General features: G+C 29.3%; 1 protein-coding gene across 1 annotated transcript in view; it reads left to right on the top strand.

The window, feature by feature from the left end:
• Positions 1–14,504: 14,504 nt before the first annotated feature.
• LOC105846359 (uncharacterized) overlaps positions 14,505–22,370 on the top strand; it is a 65,178-nt gene continuing 57,312 nt past the window's right edge. Inside the window, exon 1 of the mRNA XM_065800232.1 lies at positions 14,505–15,276. Within this exon, the coding sequence (XP_065656304.1) occupies positions 14,662–15,276 (615 nt within the window). The 5' untranslated portion in view covers positions 14,505–14,661. The remainder of the gene's footprint in view (positions 15,277–22,370) is intronic.

The raw sequence follows: 22,370 nt of genomic DNA on the forward strand, positions 1-22,370 counted from the left end.
AGATATGAGACGTAGTTACAATACGTCTCAAATATAGATTTTTTTTAACGTTAAGTTACATTTCAGTCTACACTTTTTATTAGTAATAATTATAAAAATTAGTAATAAAAAAAAAATTAAATAATAAAGACGAATCTATTTTACAATTAAAATAAACGAAAATAATTAGCAATTTAAAAAAAAAAATTTTTTTAGTTACAAATGTCTTGAAAAATGCATTGCTTAATACCGTAACTCATGATCATAAGTTACGGTATTTAGAAATGCATTTGTTAAATAATATTGTTAATAAAACAAAATTGTTTTATTAGCAATATTATTTAACTATTAGATTTTTTATGTATTTGATTTTTGAAAACACAATAACACGCTTGTCAAAACTATTGTAATTAAAAAAGTGTTTTTAAAAATACTTTTCAAAGGTAAATATAACTTTTTAAGCTTTAAATGTAACGCACCGTTGGACTAAATCCCGATTTCGTGGCCAAAAGTCAAATTTTTGAATTTTATATTTTCGTCTATTTACGTTCAGATCTTGTTTACAGATAGTCCTAGAACAAAATTCCGAACAGGGCAGCTATATACCTGCTCTAGGGTGGCCTGGACATCAGTTGACATTTAGGGTGGAATGCAAGAAACGAACTTGAGTTAAGTTCGACTTGAACTTTACTTTGTAACTTATAGCGGCAGAGTATTTTTTGAGGGGAAAACCCATACTCTGCCGCTATTGGTTACAATGTAAAATTCAAGTCAAACTTGACTCAAGTTCGCTTCTTGCATTCCGCCTTTAGTCTCTGTTCGGTACGCACTAAACAAGTGGACACGTCGAAAAATTCTTGCCTGTTTTAAAGTGCTGTTAAACTGAAGAAACTATCTTAATTGGAATTCGGCAAAATGGAATCACTTTCTGGAGGTTTGTAGAATATATGGTTATGCACAGTTATTGCTAATTTTAATTTTTTTAATATTTAAATTGCGCGACAAGTAAACATAAAAAATTTTGCATTTTTTATCTAAAATCGATTTTCTAATGTAGTTTTAAAATTTTAACCGCGGTTATCCACCTTCTTTTGACAAGGAATTAATAGTGTATAGTGTTAAATATAACATATTAAAAAACTGGCTGTCATTGAGTGCCATTTTAATAGTTAGACTAGTTTTTATGGAGGAATGCGTGGTGCGACATTAATCTATTAATATACAGGGTGATTTAATCAAAAGTATAAACTTTAAAATTGAATAAAAATTGTAGATCAAATCGGATTATTAAGTCCGATACACCATTTTAAAGATAAATTAAAAGGAAATTGAGTGATAAGAATTTATTTTTTATTTTTTATCAATATGACCTACATTTTTTTCAATTAATAAATGACATCTTTTTGTAAAATTCAAAAACGTTGATTCCAAAGCCGAAGTGTTTATTTTTTGGATTTCTCTCGTGATGTTCTTTTTTAAACCATCTAAAGTCTTCGGTAATGGCTTATAAACTTTAGACTTAAGATAACCCCATAGGAAATAATAACATGGATTGAGGTTTGGTGATCGTGGAGGCCATTGTTGCTTGGTAATGAATTTCTCCCCAAATTTACTTTGTAACCACTCTTGAACCATATTAGCCGTATGCTGAGTATCCCCATCTTGTTGAAAGTAGTATTTTTTGTGACTCTTAATTCTATAGTGCTTAGGCCAGATAAAAATTTTAAGCATATCCAGGTAATTGTGCTGATTTACCGTTCCTTCGAAAAAGTAGGGTCCGTAGATTTTTCGGCAGGAAATGGCACACCAAACCAAAACTTTCGCGTCGTGCAACGGTTTCTCTATCCAATCCTCAGTCTCTCATTCAGCCACATTCTGTTATTTTGCTTGTTGATCGACTAAGTAAGGTAAAAATAGGCTTCATCTGTAGTGATCAACCATTTGTGAACATCCTTTTCCAAGTCCAGCCACCATTGAGCAAAAATGACCCTTTTTTCATAATCAAGTGGCAATAGTTGATGAGCACTCTGGTATTTATACGGTTTGAGTTGTAAATCTTTGAGAAGAATATCACGGCAATAGCAGTATGAAATTTCAACATCAACTGAGGCTTTTCTGATCGACAATCTAGGATCTTCGAAGAAGAGTACTTTCAGCTTATCTCTGGCATTAATTCGAATGTCTCGCTCATTCCTCGGTTTTGGTGGCAAATCAAGTATTGCTCCGGTTGTATCAAATTTTTTAGATAATTTTGTGATAGCTGTTGCCGTTGGACTTGGTCTGTTCTTAAATTTACTTTTATAAGCTCTCTGAACCAGACTTACGCTCTTCAACTCGACCAATTTTTTTGTTAAAAATATTCGTTTTTGAATATCGTATCTCATGGCTATGCTGTTATTTTAATTTTTTTGAAATTATTAACATTAAATTTCCTTTTTAATGAGCTTTAAAATGTACTATTGCATGTAATGTATTTGCAATCAAAAATTAATTATGTTAATTTAAAGTTTATACTTTTGATTAAATCACCCTGTAGATTAATGTTTTATAATGGTCATGGAAATTAGTGAATTAACATTATTTAATGGCACTAATTACATTTTAATACAACAATTTATTATTTTAAATATATGCTTTACAAGTTACTTCTCGTTCCGTTTTATGATAATCTCAAAATTTTATAAAATAGTCCTCAAAGAACTCTTAGCAGTTATAACAGTATTTTTTTTTTACAGAATCTTCCAAATCTTCATATATGGAATTGTCAAGAAAAGATATATTCTTTATGGTGAAAGTTTAAAAATGAATATAAGTTCATCATTTATGTTTTGACAGATGCAATTTTTACAAAAACGGAATATGTGATACAAGTAGGCGAGGATGAAATGACATTATCACAGTTATTTGCAAATTTTCTATCGAGATGGAGAGCAGCAAGAAGATGGGAAGAACTTTTTATGAAAAAAAAAATGAAGAATGGTTGAAGGGCACCGTACAATTTTCAAAATTATCCAATACTGAATGCACAACATCTGAGAAGATTATGAAGAATGATAATAAAAAAAGAACATGTGGGCGACTTTCGCAATCCTTTGCTATATTTGGTGATAGATCAGAGAGGCGAAAGACTTAAGAATATGCGTTCTACTTTTTCTACAGAAGAATTGGCATATGCTGCTCAAATGAGTTTAAGGACTTCTGTTCAAATACATGCAGCTCAAGTTGTTAAAGATGGCACGATAACAAACCCAACAAGGGCCTCAAAATAAATATCCGCTGTTCGTTCACAAAATGAAGTACCTTTAACCCCAGACGAAGCACTCTCTTTAATGATCGAAAAAGGAAAATTAAAATACTATTATTAACTATCAAGAAATGTAGCTAGAGCACATAAATACAAATTACACCCATCATACTATGAAGTAGAAAAGGCAAAAAAACGTTGTTATCCATCAGCTGTGTACACAACTGTTAGTGAGTCGTGCGCACAAATTAAACTACAAGCTTTATTTGATCATACCACATCTAGAATTATAAAACTTCAGGCTATGTCATTGATACTCTAAATTTGGAAATTCTGCAAAAATTAGTACTTCATTGTAAATGGGGATGTGATGGAAGCAGCGGTCAAAGTCTTTATAAACAAAAATTTACTGACACTGGAAAATCTTATGAAAGCATTTTTTATACTTCTTTGTACCTTTACAATTAATACACAACAATCACGAGACGGGTGAAGCAATTATTGTGTGGAAAAATCCTAGACCATCATCTCCGCGATTCTGCAGCCCAATACGATTGCAGTTTTTACATGAAGATATACAGTCAACATTGAAAGAAGTTACCAACATTGAACTGCAGATTGAGGGTCTTGCACCATATGCTAATGAACAAAATAAAAAATCCATTTCAGTAACTTATTGTATTTCCTTTACGATGATAGACGGTAAAGTCTGTGATGCAGTAACTGGTTCCACTTCTGCAAAACGCTGCTTTCTGTGCAAAGCTTCCTCTAAAGAATTTAATGATATCAACAACATTATAAAAATGGACATTACTACAGATAATTCAAGATTTGGTATATCTATATTGCATGCATGGATTCGCTTTTTCGAGCGCTGTTTGCATGTGTCGTATAAGCTAACAACTAAAAAGTGGCTAGCTCGTCGAGAGGAAGATAAAACGAATGTGAAAATACGTAAGGAAGAAATACAGACTCAATTTACGAGAAAACTGGGGCTTATTGTTGATCGACCAAAATTAGAATATGGAAGCTCTAACGATGGAAATACAGCACGTCGCTTTTTTTAAAATGCTGCTATATCTGCTCAAATAACAGAAGTCGATGAAAATTTAATTCACCAATTTCATGTTATTTTGTAGGTAATTTCGAGCGGGTTTGATATAGATGATGATAAATTCAAAGATTACTGTGTAAATACTGCCCATTTATTTGTTGCTTTATATCCGTGGTATTACATGCCTACATCGTAAATAAAGTGTTGATCCATGGAGCAGAAATTGTAAAATATGCCCTTTTACCGATTTCTGCTCCATGGATGGACAACTTTCTGAAGATGCCCAAGAGTCACGCAATAAGGACATTAAAAACTTCAAATTACATCATTCAAGAAAATACTCAAGAGAATCGAATATGAGAGACATTTTTAATAGGCTCTTCTCACCATCCGGCAAAATCTCTACATCAATAAGCTATACAATTGTTAAAACAGCCTGAAGTCACCAGATAAGAGACAAGGAACGATTCCGATTTAGGTAAAAATGGTTCAACATCAGATTCCGAATCGAATAATTCGAACATTGATGAATATGACATACATGAATTTTGTTACTAGGATTAAATAAACAATTTTTTTACATATATGTGACTTAATCTTTTACCAATTTAAAAAAAATAATAAAATTAAAATACAAATTTCTGTTTTTTTATTAATAGTATAAATTTGGAAATAATTTTACAATGTTTTTGCTCTAATTTAATTCCTCAATCATAAGCAATGACTTCAAAAACCAAACTACATGAGATTTCATATTTTCAACGTATGAACAGTTTTGGCCGCTATATTGGAGCCGCTATATTGAATTTTTTAAATCTGACCTCAGATTTGTAATCAGCGACCCTCATGTAGGTAGTTTGGGAATTTTGGCCACAAAATCGGGATTTCATCCCACTGTGTAACGTAACAAAAAACAAAACAAAAAAGTACCTTTAAAAGTTAAAATACCTTACGGTACGGTTAAGCAATCTAAGGTACTTATTACCATTAAAAGTATAACCAATCGGAAGTAACGTAACGCAAAACATTTAAGAATTAAAACTTTTTAATTCTTAAATGTATTTAATTGACATATTTTAGTTACGTTAACGCAATTAAAATACGTCACAGATATAAATTTTTACGTTACATTGCAATTTTACTTACTTAATATTTGATTAATAACGTATGTATGTATGTGTGTATGTATGTATGTATGTATGTATGTATGTATGCATGTATGTATGTATGTATGTATGTATGTATGTATGTATGTATGTATGTATGTATGTATGTATGTATGTATGTATGTATGTATGTATGTATGTATGTATGTATGTATGTATGTATGTATGTATGTATGTATGTATGTATGTATGTATGTATGTATGTATGTATGTATGTATGTATGTATGTATGTATGTATGTATGTATGTATGTATGTATGTATGTATGTATGTATGTATGTATGTATGCATGTATGTATGTATGTATGTAAATATATAAGTTATATATTCATACACACTTTTATGTAAACTTTCTATGTAATATATATATATATATATATATATATATATATATATATATACAAATATCATTAAATATACATACATATGTACACACACACACAAACACATGCATGCATATCTCATATACATACACACTTTTTTATATACACCCTTATATATCATATATGTATGTATGTGTGTGTGTTTATATGAATGTATTCATGTAAAAATAATATTAATCGTATATATGTATAAATATGTAATTGTATATATATATACATATATATATATATATATATATATATATATATATATATATATATATATATATATATATATATGTATATATATATGCAAAACTCTAAAATACATTTTAGACATATCTCCATGTAAAACAAATAGTTCCACAATCTGAACCATTTTTCAAGATAAAACAATTACAAGATAGTACAAAAATTAGTACAGTTTTACTTCATGTAACATATAAAGTAAAAGTCTCATCAAAATGTTCAATCAAAAAAATATTCAAAATAAACAATGCTAATATTGGGGTCAGGGGTGCCCATTTTTGGTCCCCCCTGACCCCGGGGGTCGGGGTACGGGGTCAAAACCCAGCTAAGAACCTTCTCCCCCTCGAGGACTACCCCCATGCTAAATTTCATCGAGATCGGTCCGGCGGTTTGGATAGAGAACAAACAAACAAACACACACACATTGCCCTTTATATATATAGAAGATGTTACAATATCAAGTTTTGTTTTAAAATATTAAAGCATAACTTGCACGTATTTTGATTGTAGAAAAATCTTACTCAAATAAAGATGTTGTTCCTTTACTTCCTAACAAGCTCTCAGATTTTTAAACTTCTTTATATTGGAAAAATATCAAAGTTAACAAAATAAAGATTTTGTTCAATTGTGAAAAGACATTTTAAAACGGTTACAATAAACTGTTTTCACTCTAGGTTTTTGCTTTCATTTTATACAGATTTTTTTTTATACTTTTATCTCTCTGTACACACATCAACAGACTGGTATATTTTATTGCAGAAAATTGTACATACATATATTGACTAACAAGTTTGGAGTTATATATGCACACACACAGAATTGTAGTTAGGTAAGGGGGCCAGGGTACATTAGGGTGTAGTGAAAAAACTTTTTTTTCGAAATTGAAAACTTAAATATTACTTTCAGATGTCCATAGACATTTTAGGATATACTATAAATTTTTTTTTTCCATATCTTCAAAATAAATTACCAAAACGAAGTTTTAAATATTTTAAATACAGATTTACATTGCATAAAAAACAAAATACAGATTTACATTGCATATAAAACAAAATACAGATTTAGATAAATTAAATTAATAACACTTATTTTTTAACTTTTTTAATGTAGAAATAGAGGTAGAAGTGATTGAGAAAGCAAATGAATCTTCTAACCAGTTTATGGACACCAAAATTGACGACGGAATAAAGCAATCTGTAATCAATACAAATCACTTTCCTCTTCTTGCTCAAATAGTTTTGAGATACGGAACAAGTAACAGAGAAGTTGCTGCTATTTCTTCTGCAGTTCTTAAAGTTCTTGGGATTGGTAATGAAAAAGATAATAAACTGATTATTGATTACCACAAAATTCATAGGGAAAAGAAAAAAGTAATGGAAAAGCTCCAGACATAAGATTTACAGTTGTATCAATCAGAAGAAATTATAGCATTTTTTTTTTGACGGTAGAAACAAATCAAATCTTTTTAATAATCAAGATAAAACACAATTAAAATATTATTCTAAAACAATAAAAATGGACTTCTACACTGTCACTAGTGAACCAGGTGGAAAATATGTATTCGATTTTTCTCCTCTTAAGCCTGGAGTAGGCGAAAAATATGCGTTAATAATAGCCAAACCTAAAGCCGATTGGTGTAAAAAATTTGATATAAACTTACAGTATATTGGAGCAGACTCTACAGCTACTAATTAGGTGGGGCTATAAAAAGATAAGGTGGGGCTATAAAAAGAATAGAGGATCATTTAAATAAAAAGTTATCATGGATTATATGTATGCTCCATACTAATAAGCTTTCGCTTTGGCATCTTATTCAGGAACTAGATGGTAAAATAACTTCTAGTAATGGGCTCAGCAGAGTCGTGGGTAAACTATTAAATTGGGCTACATTACTTCCAGTAGCTCAGGCATTTCCAACAATAACCATTGGTAAAAGACCAATTGAATTAAATCAAAATGTTATCGATGATCTTTCAACTGATCAGCTCTATGGGTATAAAATGATTTTGGCTATACATTCAGGTAACATACCTATAGATCTTATAATTATGGAGTGTGGTCCTGTTAATCACAGAAATTCATAAATACGAAATAAAAAAGAAAACAAAACAAAAATATAAAAGTAAAAATAATAATTAATATAAACAATTATGAAAATCTAATAATATAAAGATAAAACTTGGAACTTCAAAACCTTTCAAGCATTTTTTTTCCTCACAAAGCCTGCTTACCTCACCCAAATAAAATAAAAAGTACTCCCTCCGTCCGGAGATATGATATACATTTCAACAAAAATCGTAAATTATCGTGATTATAAAAGTAAATTGGTAACTGTCATTACATTGTTATAGTAAATACTCATGACAATATAACCTGAAATATTTGACATAAGCAATATCATTCTTAATTAAAAACTTAACGCTCAAACATCAGTGTTTCTTGAGACAAATAAAGTTAATACCGCTGCAAGACGAGTATGCAAAATTCTGAAGGAAATTTGTTAGACTTAGAAAGAAGGGATTCCAAATATAAACAATTAAGCAAAGAACAACGTCAAGGTATATTAAAATATAGTATAGTAAAGAAAAACTTCGTCGCGAAGGTGGACTGCTAGAAAAATATGTATGTTCCGAAGAAACGTACATATTTTTGAGAAGAAGAAAAGAAAATTTCGAGTGAAAAAAATCATTCTTATTTAATTAAAATATTTCAAATACAGTTAATATAATATACTTGTCATGTACATTTATTGATTTATTTTATTTTTTCGCAAATGTATACCATATTTCCGGACGGAGGGAGTAATATTTAGTGTGTTTAAATATCCTAATAACGCAATAATTTAGAATAAACATAAACTTATCTCATAAAATGATCTGATTGCATTTCTCAATTAAATACGGACAGCACTGATGTGTAGCCAGTCACATGTTGCAAGTTAAGATATTTGTAAATATTTTTTCATACTGTTCTATATATATATACTATTTATACCTACTAATAAATATTTTTATGAAATATATTTTATCAACTATAAAATTAAAAAAAAAAATTTTAAATGTCAAGTGAAAAATAAATAAATAGTTGTATAACATTTACATTTTAACATTCAAGATAAAGTCTTTAAAATAGTTTTTTTTTTTTTTTAATCAAATAATAAAAAATATTTTATTAAAAATGGCTGCCAATTTTCTGAAAGTTAGTCAAAAAGTCACATAGAAACATCAGAGATAAACTCATACTTATCTTTTACTTCATTTATAAAAAATTTCCGCAAATGGTCTTTAGTGTGTTAGGTCCATATTTAGTTAGAGATTTTAAAGTTAATTCATTATTTTAAGTTTTAAGACTTTTTTGAAAATCAAAAATGTCAATTTTACCCAGAAAAAATAAGATATCTCAAATTATATATATTTATTAACTTTCCAAATCTCTAACTAAAAAGAAAGATATTAATGCAAGTATCAATTTCAAATGTAAAACTGCGTGTATAGAAGAGGTAACATAGTGGTTTATCGAGCGTCTTTTTGTAGACTTATTTATTATAATTAAAATAATACAAAGAATGTGTAAAAATACATATATTCTTTCATGAACAAAAAGTATAACTCATATTAACACATTAAAACATTCAACTTTTGACCAATTCATGATTTTTGGTTGCTTAACTGCATATTTTAGTGTAGACTGAACCAAACGTAAAAATATTAGTCGCGCGAACAATTCGCGCTGAAAGATTTTTGACCAAAAATTAACGCCGTGTGTTCTTTGTAGCAAAAAATAAGGAATGAAAAGTGATCTAATTTAAAATTGAAAAAGAGACCAAAACTAATGCACTAATTGTCTGCCATTTGTTTGCTAAGCAGAAGATTAGCTTACCGATAGCAGACAATTTAGCAGACAAAGCCAAGAAGATAAATAACATCAATCTGAAAAGCCGCTATATATTTAGCCTAATTTCCATTTTAGTCTTAATAAAAAACGCTCAAATTAATACCCACTTCTTCCTCAAAAATATGTCCATGTCTTCAAGAAGAAGGGTGTCTATACTTACACCTCGCCTTAGTTACGCCTCTGCCACATCAATCTCAGTTTCTAGTTAGGCATTAAGTAAATAATATGATGAAATGATCTATTTAATATGCATTTATCAATAACTTTAAAAAGCCGCATCTCAATATAATACCACTTTTTTATTCACCTAATATTCACGAACTCGAAATTTCATTTTGGAAAAACCCGTGGTTTTTTGATTTATCGAGGGTTTCTAGCAAGAATGGCGTATGTTCATTTTTCAACAATTTGAAAAAAAGCGATTTGAAATCTTACATCATAGATCAAAAATCTAATTTGCCGCGGAATTTCATGTTACATGAAATAATATTATGTCAAAAAAACATAACATTTTGTGAAGAATTAGATTTTAGATGTATGATTGAAGATTTCAAATCGCTTTTTCTCAAAGTGTTGAAAAGTGTACATTCTTCGTTTTGGCTCCAAGCCCTCGATATGCTACGAAAATGGCTCTTAAGTATCTAATAGTCGGGTACGTGTATTCGGAAAAATATATATGAAAATAAACTACAGATTAGGGGGTGAGGCATATATATAATATATAAAGACTTGGAGGACCTACCTGCAAATGATAAGCACAACTTGCTTTTGCTAACATTCAAGTTGTGAGATATTCTTACTTAGGAATTGTCATTTTAGTTTTTAAAATTGTTTTCTTCAAATTATTTGAGTATTTATACATTTAGATACATATACAGACCGTGCCTAGACTACTTCACACACCTCATTCTGAGAGTGGGGCAACGAGCGAATTTAAGGAGTTTTTTAATAATACCAAATAGAAAAGTTTTCAAGATTTTAGCGCTCTAATGACAAGTTTATTTCAAAAAGAAGGGACAGGGACACGGTACTGCTCAAATACACCATTTTGAATGTTGTATATGAACAGTCAATATCTAATCTGTGTGTGTGTGTGTGTGTGTGTGTGTGTGTGAGAGAGAGAGAGAGAGAGAGTGTGTGTAAGAAAAAGACAACAACAATTTAAATAACAGGGGTGATATTTATGTATCGTCCATAACTCGAAAAATTTTATACCAAATATGTTTTTATTATGTTTGTGGCTATGAAAATAGCCGTTTGTAATTTCTTTTTTGAGGAGTCTTCTTTTCTTCCATATATTTTATGACTATGTAAACCAGGTCAATAGAAATATTTCAATTGACAAATTGACACTTCTTTCTCAGCAGAATAAAAGATTAGATATTCAAATAAAATATGCACAAACTCGCTTTCATTGCTACCATGTTGGTTGTACAAACTACTCTTTGAGTATTTAGAATATCCAGTATTAAAACTTAATTATAGACAGAAAATTGCATCGTTGGATGTACCAGACATAACTTTGATGTGTCTTTTGATAAAAGCATTTCTGACTTTTAAAGTCGTATTTGATGCTTGGTTAGTGCTTACATAAGCTTTTGGAGTAAGTAAAAACAAAACCGGTTAAAAAAAAAGATCCATGAAAAGTAACACCAATTTAATTTATAGTTAAAATAAATTTAAAAGTTAAAATTAAAAAACATTATTACTCGTGATCCTCCACTTTTCAACTCAACTACTTGTCCACCATCTTTAGTTATCTTTACCTTAAGAGCAAAGAGTGGAGTACCTTCAACTATTCTTGGAATATCATTATCCACTGTGGGAATGAACATTGCAGAAATTGAAATCTCTTATTAAATAAGTATGATATTGTAGATGTTGACAATGATACTGAAGCCAATAAGGATGATGACGATGAAGCCAAATTAGAAGCAAGTGAAGATATTGTTGGGATAACAATGGCACTGTTTGTGATATTGATTTATCAATACAGATACTTATTAAAAATTAGTATGTAAACCATATTCTTTCATTACATTAAACTTTTTTTTACATTTACACTCAGCAGCTAACATATTTAAAAAAGAGTTTGTTTTGGTCACCAAATTTTTGTAATATAAGCACATATTGGACATAAAGTTTCACTGAGTTTGTTTACCTTTAAATTTTCTATTAGGCAGAAAAAACAAGATAAGTTTCTGCAATTTTTTAGAGTTACTGATTGTTTTGGTATTTTACCACATAAATTACACTGACAAGATTGTAAATAAGGATTAAATTCTTTTTTTATTTCTTCAATATCTATTTCTGAGTCGTGTGCTGTCACGATGCTTTTTTTTAATTTTTTAATCATTCAAAATTAACAGACTTTTTCACCAATACCAGGACAATCAATTGGCTTTTTATTTTGTTTAAGTTATTTTGCAAAATTTAGACTTTTACTGAGTTTTTACACCTGCTGACAGCAATAGCATTTATCATAATGAGGTTTCGAAATTATACTTAAATGAAGTGTTGTCGATGTCAGTATTTTGATAATATTGTTTATGGTACTATAACATAGTATAATTTATTCAGATAAACATTTTCTATCTCATTTGAGAGCATGACATTGAACACTTTTTCATTTTTGTTTCGTTGGTTTGTTCCCACAGTGTAATTTATTTTGAGAAAAATATATACAAACCCCACAAAGAATATTTAAATTCTTGTTAAGGATCTCTATATAAGAAAAAGAAAAGTTTTTATTTAACTTTATCTATTGAATAGCGTTTATATTCATTAACTAAATTAAAATAACAAATCACTAATAAACTGCATGCAAAATTAAAGATGCAATTTAAAATAAAAAAACTTAGTTAACTTTTTTGCATAAAGATATTATTTATTTTACATAAAGACATTACATAGATCATTAACTAAAATGGCTTCACTTTATGGCAGTGGTGAGATGTTATTTTTGAACAAGAAAAAAAAATTGAGAGCTAAGATCAGTTAAAAGTAATAAAAAGATAAAAGATTTATATAAACAAAATTAAAAAAAGTTTTAAGTTTCATCGCTCAAAAAAAAAGTAAAAGCTATAGAAATTTATAAACAAATCAAAGAAAGATTTTTTTTTAAGTAAATCTGCATCAATCATAAAATTATGTTCTCTATTTATTTTACTTACTTTGTAACTAAATTAAGTTACCAAAACACTACTGATAGCCCAAAAACTGATTATCTTCGTAGAAAATGATAAAAAACAGTATGATTAATAAAAAATTAGTCGTCAACTAAAAATCGACTTCGTAGCGAAGGCCCGAAGTCATTTTGAAAGTCCAAAAATTTTACATCAAACTGCGCTTGCGTACAATAAATTTTCGTTTATTAAGTGAGTATGAACGAATTCGGAAAAAAAAATACCTAAAGAATTTTTCCTCACCATAAATGTGAGGGCAAAAAGTTAATAAAGTAGTTATTACTTTCAGTTAAATTTTTTTGTAAATTTTTCTTATAAGTATACGCATGATTGTTTTCAACACGCAAAAAACAAAACAAAAAAAACAACCTTTCTCATCATGTAAAATAATAAATTATAGGATGTAGAAATGAAGTTCTACCTTCCCATAAATTCAAAATTTTACAATTGAAACAAAATGTCTTAAGTAAAAAATAATAATAGCAAGCATGAAATAAAGACTTTTCATAGAAATTTTATTCTTCTTTACCTCCCCCAATAAATCGAGACTCAACATTTTAAACTTTGAAAAAATATTACAAAAAGCTATTAAAACAAAGTTTCATAAATTTTTAAGTTCGTAAAAAAAATAGGCCAACTATTATTTCAACCAATTAACATGACGGCATTATTAAAAAAGTATAAAATTACTTGATAATATTAATAAATAATGAATTGATAAATGATGAATTGATAATAAATAATGAATTAATAAATAATGAATTACAAGTATCTTATTGTATTTTGCACTACTAAAAAACAAGGGATTTTAATTTCTGATTCCATGCCATTTTTTATAGAACTCTCGGAATATTGGTATATAGCATGCTTATGTTATATACCAATAATATAAATGTTTAATTTTCTAATATAACATGACAAAATACCATAAAACACAAACATATATGTAACCGGGGCCGCAATAATTTGAGATGGAGCACTTTTTTGTAGCAATCAACTGATTCTTGAATTTAGTATATAATACATGTTGTTAAATTTGGTCATGACTTATAACACTATGCATTTTTTTTTTTTTTTTTTGAATGCTCTTAATAAACTAAACTAATTCATTTATTATTAGTAATATCTCCTTTAATTACTTAACTTGCGCAATAAAATGTAATTGTTTTAGTTTTGTGTCATTTAGTTCGTTAAGAATTAAATTATATAAAAAAAATTTCATTGAAAAGAACATAAATTATATAACGGGAATTTAAGATTTAACTAAGAAATGCCATTATTAGTATGAATTACAACGTTTAAAAGAATGCCAATACTTAGCTATTTGACTTATCGCTTATAGTACAATTCAATTTTTTAGTTTTGCAAAATGAACAATTACTACATAATTGATCATAGCATGAAGCCTTTCCTTAACATGTCAACAACATTTTTTTTATTTTTACATACACTCGTGCGTAAGTCGAAATATATTGAATAAGATTTAGTTTTAAAACATTTATCGCTTAGTTTGGTGATATTTCTAGTCATGAATGTTTTTGATCCAAAATGTCCGACCTTAGGCGTTCCAATCTTTGAATCAGAAATAAGTTTCAAGAAAGGATTGCACAGTCAATGGGTAGAATCATTTTTATCACTTTATCAAAACATGTTAGTTGTTTACGCTTCCAAAGAAAAATTGTTACCGCTTCAACACTTTATGCCCAAAACTAGCACCTTATCGGTCGGTTCAAAAACTGAGAAACGAATTTTTGAGATTATCTCTCAAACCGACACTACATTATACTTGTTTGAAACAAACTCTGATATTTTTGCAGGTACTTGGATTTTGAATTTAAAAAATGCAGGTTGGAAATTAATTGAACTATATCCATGGAATGACAGCACGTATTTTAGCCAAGATAATAATTTTAAGATTAACGAAATAAGTAACCAATTAACTGATTTAACAAATTTGAATGAAAAGAAAGAAGAAAAGTTTATGGAGAGCCATTCAATAACTTACCTAACTGACGATAAAAAGTTTAAGGTGGAAATGGTTACTGAACAAACAGAAGAACAAATTTCAGAAAGTGGTTACGTCTCTAATGTAAAACTCGAAGGAAAAACGCGAAAAAAAAGTGTTTTTGTTCATGCGCAAGAGGTGAGCCTATATTGATTGTTATTTCATATTTATGATAAAAATTTTAAATAAACATTCCTCTGCATACTCCGCAGCGTCTCATTTCTTCTGACAAACAAATAGTCTAAATATTTTTTGATATTTTTGTAATCCTTTATAATTGTCATTAAAAAAAAGTTTCACAATAAAAGTTGTAGCATAACAAGAATAAAGTATTAAATCGTGATCTACCACATTTTAAACATGCTCGCATTCGCGCTCAAATTTGTGTTAACAACACTAAAATGTCATATAAAACATTGACCAATAAACAATTCATGCGCTATTCCGTTGGCTTTGATAAATATTTACAAATATGTCTTTTTTTAATAATAAATTCCTTAAATCCCATTTAAATACACGAATAATACTAATAATAACACTTTAGCAATTCTCTTTAAATTTTGCATTTATTTACACAAGCAGATTTCTATGGACTTTTACAACTCCAACCAATAAGATCTTTTAATGATTCACCAGAAAAAAAAAGGCTTCAAATTGTATATTTGCATTCACTTATTTTTTATGATACCTATTTGTAATTGTATAGACACCTAGTGCGAAATGAGGTGCTAGAGCGATACCTCGTTCTGATTGTGGAAACAAACAACTAGTTTATATATATATATATATATATATATATATATATATATATATATATATATATATATATATATATATATATATATATATATATATATATATTCTTATATATATATATATACATACATACATACATATATATATGTATATATATATATATATATATATATATATATATATATATATATATATATATATATATATATATATATATATATATACAGTATCGGACAAAACATGGTGGACAAACTTAAATTTAGAACAAAAGTTGATCAATAACTAAAAAAAACTAGTAAAACAATTAAACATATTATTTTTTAAATAGTTTATTATGTTCTCAACAAAATTTAAAATGTTTGAGTTATACTAAGAATCAAAAAAAAAAATTTATAACACATTTTTCTCAACAAACTACATTTTTCCTTGGACAAAACAAGGTGGACAAATCAAAACGACTCTTTATTTATAAGATTTCATTGTCTTTATTCAATTTACCATATTCTTTTGTTTTCACTTTTATCATAACATTACTCTAAAATAATAAAATAGATTTTGGAACATCTGACCAATTATTTTTTCAATTTAACTAAAAATAGATTTAACTCGTGATATATGGCGTATATTGCAACTTAAAATGGCTTACGACAAATTAGGAAGTGTTTTACCTGAAAATATCATTAAAGATTTGAAAAGCGGAAAACGTCAAGCTGAAATTTGTAGAAAATATAATATACCTTAATCAACTGTAAACAAAACTGTCAAATCATTTGGATCTTGCTATAAAACAAACCATCGGGGCGGACGAAGCTATAAAACAAACCATCGGGGCGGACCTCTAAGAAAAACATCACAAAGACTAGATCGAATAGTTGTCAAAAAGCTTTAAAAAGATCCATTTTTGTCATCCACAAAATTAACCGAAAAACTTGAACTACAAATCTCTAATCGCATTGAGCGACAAAGAGTTAACGAAGCAAAGTTGTTTTCTCGAATGCCTGACAAGAAACCACTAACTTCTTTTAAAAATAGAAAGCTAAGACTTGCGTTTGCCAAAGCACACCAAAATTGGACTGCAGACCAGTGGAAAAACAAACTTTTTAGTGATGAATCAAAATATAACCTTTTTGGAAGCGACGGTCAGAAGCGAGTCAGGAGACCAAAGAACACCAGATTCATTACTAAATATACCAAGAAGAGTGTTAAGCATGGAACGTCTGCTATGGTTTGTGAATGTTTCTCAGCACTAGGAACTAGTTCTATTCACAAAATTAATGGTATTGTGGACCGTTTTGTCTACAAAGATATAATAGAAGATAATGTTTTCACATGCTGAATAGGAGATGCCTCTAAAATGGATTTTTTTTAACATTGTAAAACAATGGTTCAAGGACAAGAATATCACCATAATGAAGTGACCTGCACAAAGCCTAGACTGAATCTCATAAAAAATATCTAGGAAATAATTGGCAAAAAGATTGAGCGTACAAATGTGAAGACCAGTGAGGAATTATTTGAACAAGTCGAGAAGGCCTGGCGAGAGATTGATATGAGAATTGTTGACTCATTAATTGAGTCTATGCCTCAAAGAATGAAAGCAGTAATTAAAAGTCGAGGAGGTCTAACCAAATATTAAGTTAATTTTTTGAAGTTTTTCGAAAAATAATAAGTTAAGTTTTAAAATTATTTGAATTTTCAGTCGATTTTTTGAATGTCCACCTTGTTTTGTCCAAAGAAAAATGTAGTTTGTTAGGGAAAATGTGTTATAAAACTTTTTTAGTGATTTTTAGTATGATTCAAAAGTTTTTAATTTTGCTAACAACATAATAAACTATATAAAAAATAATATGTTCAATTGTTTTACTAGTTTTTTTTAGTTTATGATCAACTTTTGTTCTAAATTTGAGTTTGTCCACCATGTTTTGTCCGATACTGTATATATATATTATATAATTAAAAAAAATGTAAACTGTAACGAATCAATGTTAAACAGCAACAATACAAAGTTGTTTAACCTAACGGTAATAAAATCTTTCTTGCTGTCTATTTTTGGTATCTCTAATCTGGATTTTTTACTCTGTAACATCATGCCATGACGAGACTTTCTCCCATAAACTTTACAGCTCGCAGCGCTAACGTCTTTAATCGTTCTCTCTACTGCCTGTGAATGACATGGAACATCGGGCAGTTGTATTTTATGTGTGTAAGTAAGTTGATCAATTGAAAGGTGAGATAGCATCGGAGGAGACGTAAAATTACTCTGGTCCCAGTCAATCATGTTAATGAACGATGTCGCAGCCAGATTTAATGTTATATCCTTCTTATCAAAGACGCGAACCGGTATGTTATTATTAGTCTGCTTCTCTCTTGCTCTTATTATTTGTTCTACTGAAAAACGACGAATTTCCATATCACTATTACTAACTGCAGCCAACAGAATGTTTTCAGCATGCGCAAAGTAGCCGTTATTTTCGAGAACAGGACGAACCACAGCCTGATCTAATGCATCAAGTTCATGAAACAACTGAACTAAGTAAAAGAAGTTGTTAGCACCATTTTGGCAAGAATTTGATTTGATTTTGAACCAAGAGGGTCCGTAAAAGTTCAAAATGAAATGCGTTACTCTTCTAAGAGGTTCAGATGCCACCTCTCTAGACATGTAGAGACGCAAAATTCTGTTGGCATTCGTCAACCACCGAGCATGACTTATATTTCCAGGTAAACTCTTCTCGAGGAAATCAATATCTGTAGAAGCCTGACGTCCACGCTGTACTGCTAGACATGCTTTCAAAAAGTACAGTTGGTCTGTGCTAAGATCCTTCTTGACAGCTTCATCATAATCAGTCACCTTACCAGTAATTGGAAAATAATTAACGACAGGCAATTCATTCGGATCATATTCTAGAGCTGAGCTAATTGTACCTGTCTATGTGAAAGGTCCTGTAGTTCGAGCAAAATCCACGCCTGCCAAAAACCTTCTAAATGGCAGCTCGTTACAGTGTAGAAAGCATACCAACCACTGTAATGGTCTACCTAAGTTCTCCTCCAATTTTCTTATGATTCCGTTGCTTTTACCTGTATTTTTATTCATGCCATCACACACAACACCTCCAATGCTTTCTACGGAGTTTGTTTCTATAATAACTGACATTAACTCCTTTGTTACATCAGCAGCTTTACTACTTTCAGGAATTACATGATCGATGTATATGTTTCCTGGATACGAGACAATACTAAAGTGTTCTTCTTTTTTACTTTTTCTACAACCAAAACTCTCAACTAATGTAACGTCTTGTTTTCCATCAAAGCCTATTCAGCACAATTCCTTATTGCTCTGCATATGTTCTTCAACCAGAGTATCTCTCCAGAAATTCCTTTGTCGACGTAGCTTTGAAGGATCAAGAATTGTTGCTGAAGACAACATACTGAGGTCTTTTAAAATGGCATTACCAATAAGACATGTATCTCTGTTGCTAATTTTGCATCGATCAACTGCTTTACATAATTCCTTGTACTTGTTTCTATTCTGCACTGATACTGTCTCTTCCTCTGATGTATAATTACTTTCAGACGTGTTACGCTCATCCTCATCAATATCTTCCTCAGTTTCATATTCAACCTCCTTTGAATGTGCTTCATCACACACTGATTTCATAAATTTGCCTTTTTGTCTCTTTTCCAGTGTTGCTGTCATTTCTTTGTCTACTCCACCAATTATCATATTTCTAACAGTTTTCTGGTCAACCCAGAAATCCCACTCTATCAATGGAATTTTATTTGGCATAAGTTCCTATTTCTAATGCCCGAATCAAAGCATTTGCAGGTACAAATGTCAAATAACTGCTTAAAAGAATTCAACTTCTCAGTGAACGTGTCTGATATTCTTTTTGCATCTGAATATTTTTCAAGTGTATGTACTTTATCCATAAGTCTTCTAATCCTAATGATTGTGCTATTCACTTATATTGTGGGAATACTTGCTTTTGAATAAACACATTTCATTCTGTCTGCTAAAATTGAATATCTTTCTTGCAAGCTAATTTCTAATACTGTTTTCTGATTATAATAGAACGCCTTAATAACGTCTTCATATGATGGGATTTGATTTTCAGAAATATCAACTAACTGTCCAATAAATGGATGTTTAGTTGCACTTTGTGTACACATACTATCCATATTTAATATAATTTGTCTAAAATAATAAAAAAAAACTACAACAAGTTATGTTTACAATAAATAAAAGCTGTTTAAACAATTTTTTATCAGAATTTAGTCAATAAATTTTCCAATATTTATACAGATTATAATATGTTTAGCCCTCTCATAAATAGGCCTACATGTTAAATGAAGTGATCTTTCTACAGTCTAAACTATAGCCTACTGTAGTATACATCTATATTAGCCTACTTGAATTTTAATATAAATCTATTATTGCAAAGAAGAAAATAAAATTACAAAATAATATATTAGATATTTTGCTTGTTTCTAAAATATCCAGCACATGGTTTGTTGCTAATGTTGGTGACGTCACATGTAAATAACGTTATAACGTTATATTTATTCCATTTCTTTTTTAGCACTTGTAATTAGGTGCTAAACCATTTGCCAATGCATTTTAGTCAATGATTTATAGTTGGTACGTATTTAGATTGTACCAAGGAAATGGTTAAAATACATCAAATAAGGTAAGACTTTAATCAAAAGTTGGGACCCCTAAACGTTTCATAAAAAATCTTTAAATATTATTTTCATACTTTACTGATGCCAAGACAACTTTTTGTTCATGTACAAGAAAGATAAAAAAATTCGACCCACCCTAATATATATATATATAATTATATATATATAATTATATATATATATATATATATATATATATATATATATATATATATATATATATATATATATATATATATATATATATATATATATATATATATATATATATATATATATATATATATATATATATATATATAATATATATATATATATGTGAATCCATTTTTTTGTAAAAAACTGAATTCCGGATTTTCGGAATTACAGGAGATGAAATCCGGAATTCCGGTTTAATTCCGGAATTATTATAGAAGAATTTAAAAAATATAAAGAAAAGAAAGTACATTATTTTTAAACATAAATGTATTTAGTTCAAAACAATAAAATTAAAACAAATTACAAAATAAGGAAATATTTCATATTAAAATATTTTTGAACTACATAAATAAAATTGCAAAATGAAAGTTCAATTATCATTTTGATTTTTGAAAAAGCTTCTTAAAAAGCACAAAGTATCCAATGTTTTGTCGTTGAGCCTTGATCGAATTTTTGTTGAAAATGCTCCTGCAGCGGAAAAAGCGCGTTCTGACTCCACACTAGTTGGTGGAATTGTTAATAAACTTTTGTAAAGATCTTCCAAAAGCATTTCGCGGGATCCCCTTCATCCCAAAATTTTATTTCACTGCGAATTTCGGAATGAATCGATGATTTTTGTAGAACTTTTGACCGTGATTCCGAGAGTGATTCCTTTATCTTTTGCTGAAGAATTTCCTGCAAGGATAACTGAGTTTCCAATGATTCGATAGGTTTATCGTCATCCATTTTAGTAGACTCAGATACTGTCGGGTCTATTTCGAATGCTACTTCATCACTAAGTCTTTGGATTAGGGATATGATAATTTTGGTTATTTCAGTTTTCGAGCGACGCAAAATGTTCTTGTGAATTTTGGTTTTACCCCCATTATACAAATATTGAAGAACATCGGATACCATAGTTCTTCTTCGATTAATTTGAACTTCAAACTCTTTTTTCATTTCACGGCCAATTTCTTCATTCTCATCAAAATTTTCTAACACAAACGTAAATGTTGCATCCGCAGAAAGTAAATTTGCATCAGCACGGCATAACGCGTCAACGGCTAATTTTATAGGCTTCAAATTTCTAGAAACTGTAGATATTATATTCCATTCTGAATCATTCAAAAATGTATCCGCTTTGATATCAATTATTGCCTTTTTTATTGAACTTTTCAAAAGATTAAAACGTTCTAACATGGACATCAGGCTACTCCATCTGGTCTTCGAATCAAGCAATAGCTGCAATTCTTTTCCATGATCTTCCTTCACATGTTTTTGCAACACTTCATTTTTTAAAGGGGAACGTCGAAACATTCGAACAATTTACCCGAACTTTCATGATTACATTTCGCAATGTAAACTTTTCAGTAATTTCTACATCACATTCATTTCTCGTCCCCACTTGCATTCCTTCATCATCACTTAAATCTTCTTCATCAGAGTCCAGATCTAGGACACTCTCATAATCATCTTCATCTACCTCTTTCTCTGTTTTTTTGTAGATCACATTTACAATTGCAATCTGAATTGCATGAGCAAAACACAAAATTTGATCACATGTAATAATTTACCCACTTTTTGCATCATAGAAGCACCATCAGTTACAATACACGAAA

This window comes from Hydra vulgaris, chromosome 06 (genome assembly GCF_038396675.1).
Source record: "Hydra vulgaris chromosome 06, alternate assembly HydraT2T_AEP".
Lineage (NCBI taxonomy): Eukaryota > Metazoa > Cnidaria > Hydrozoa > Anthoathecata > Hydridae > Hydra > Hydra vulgaris.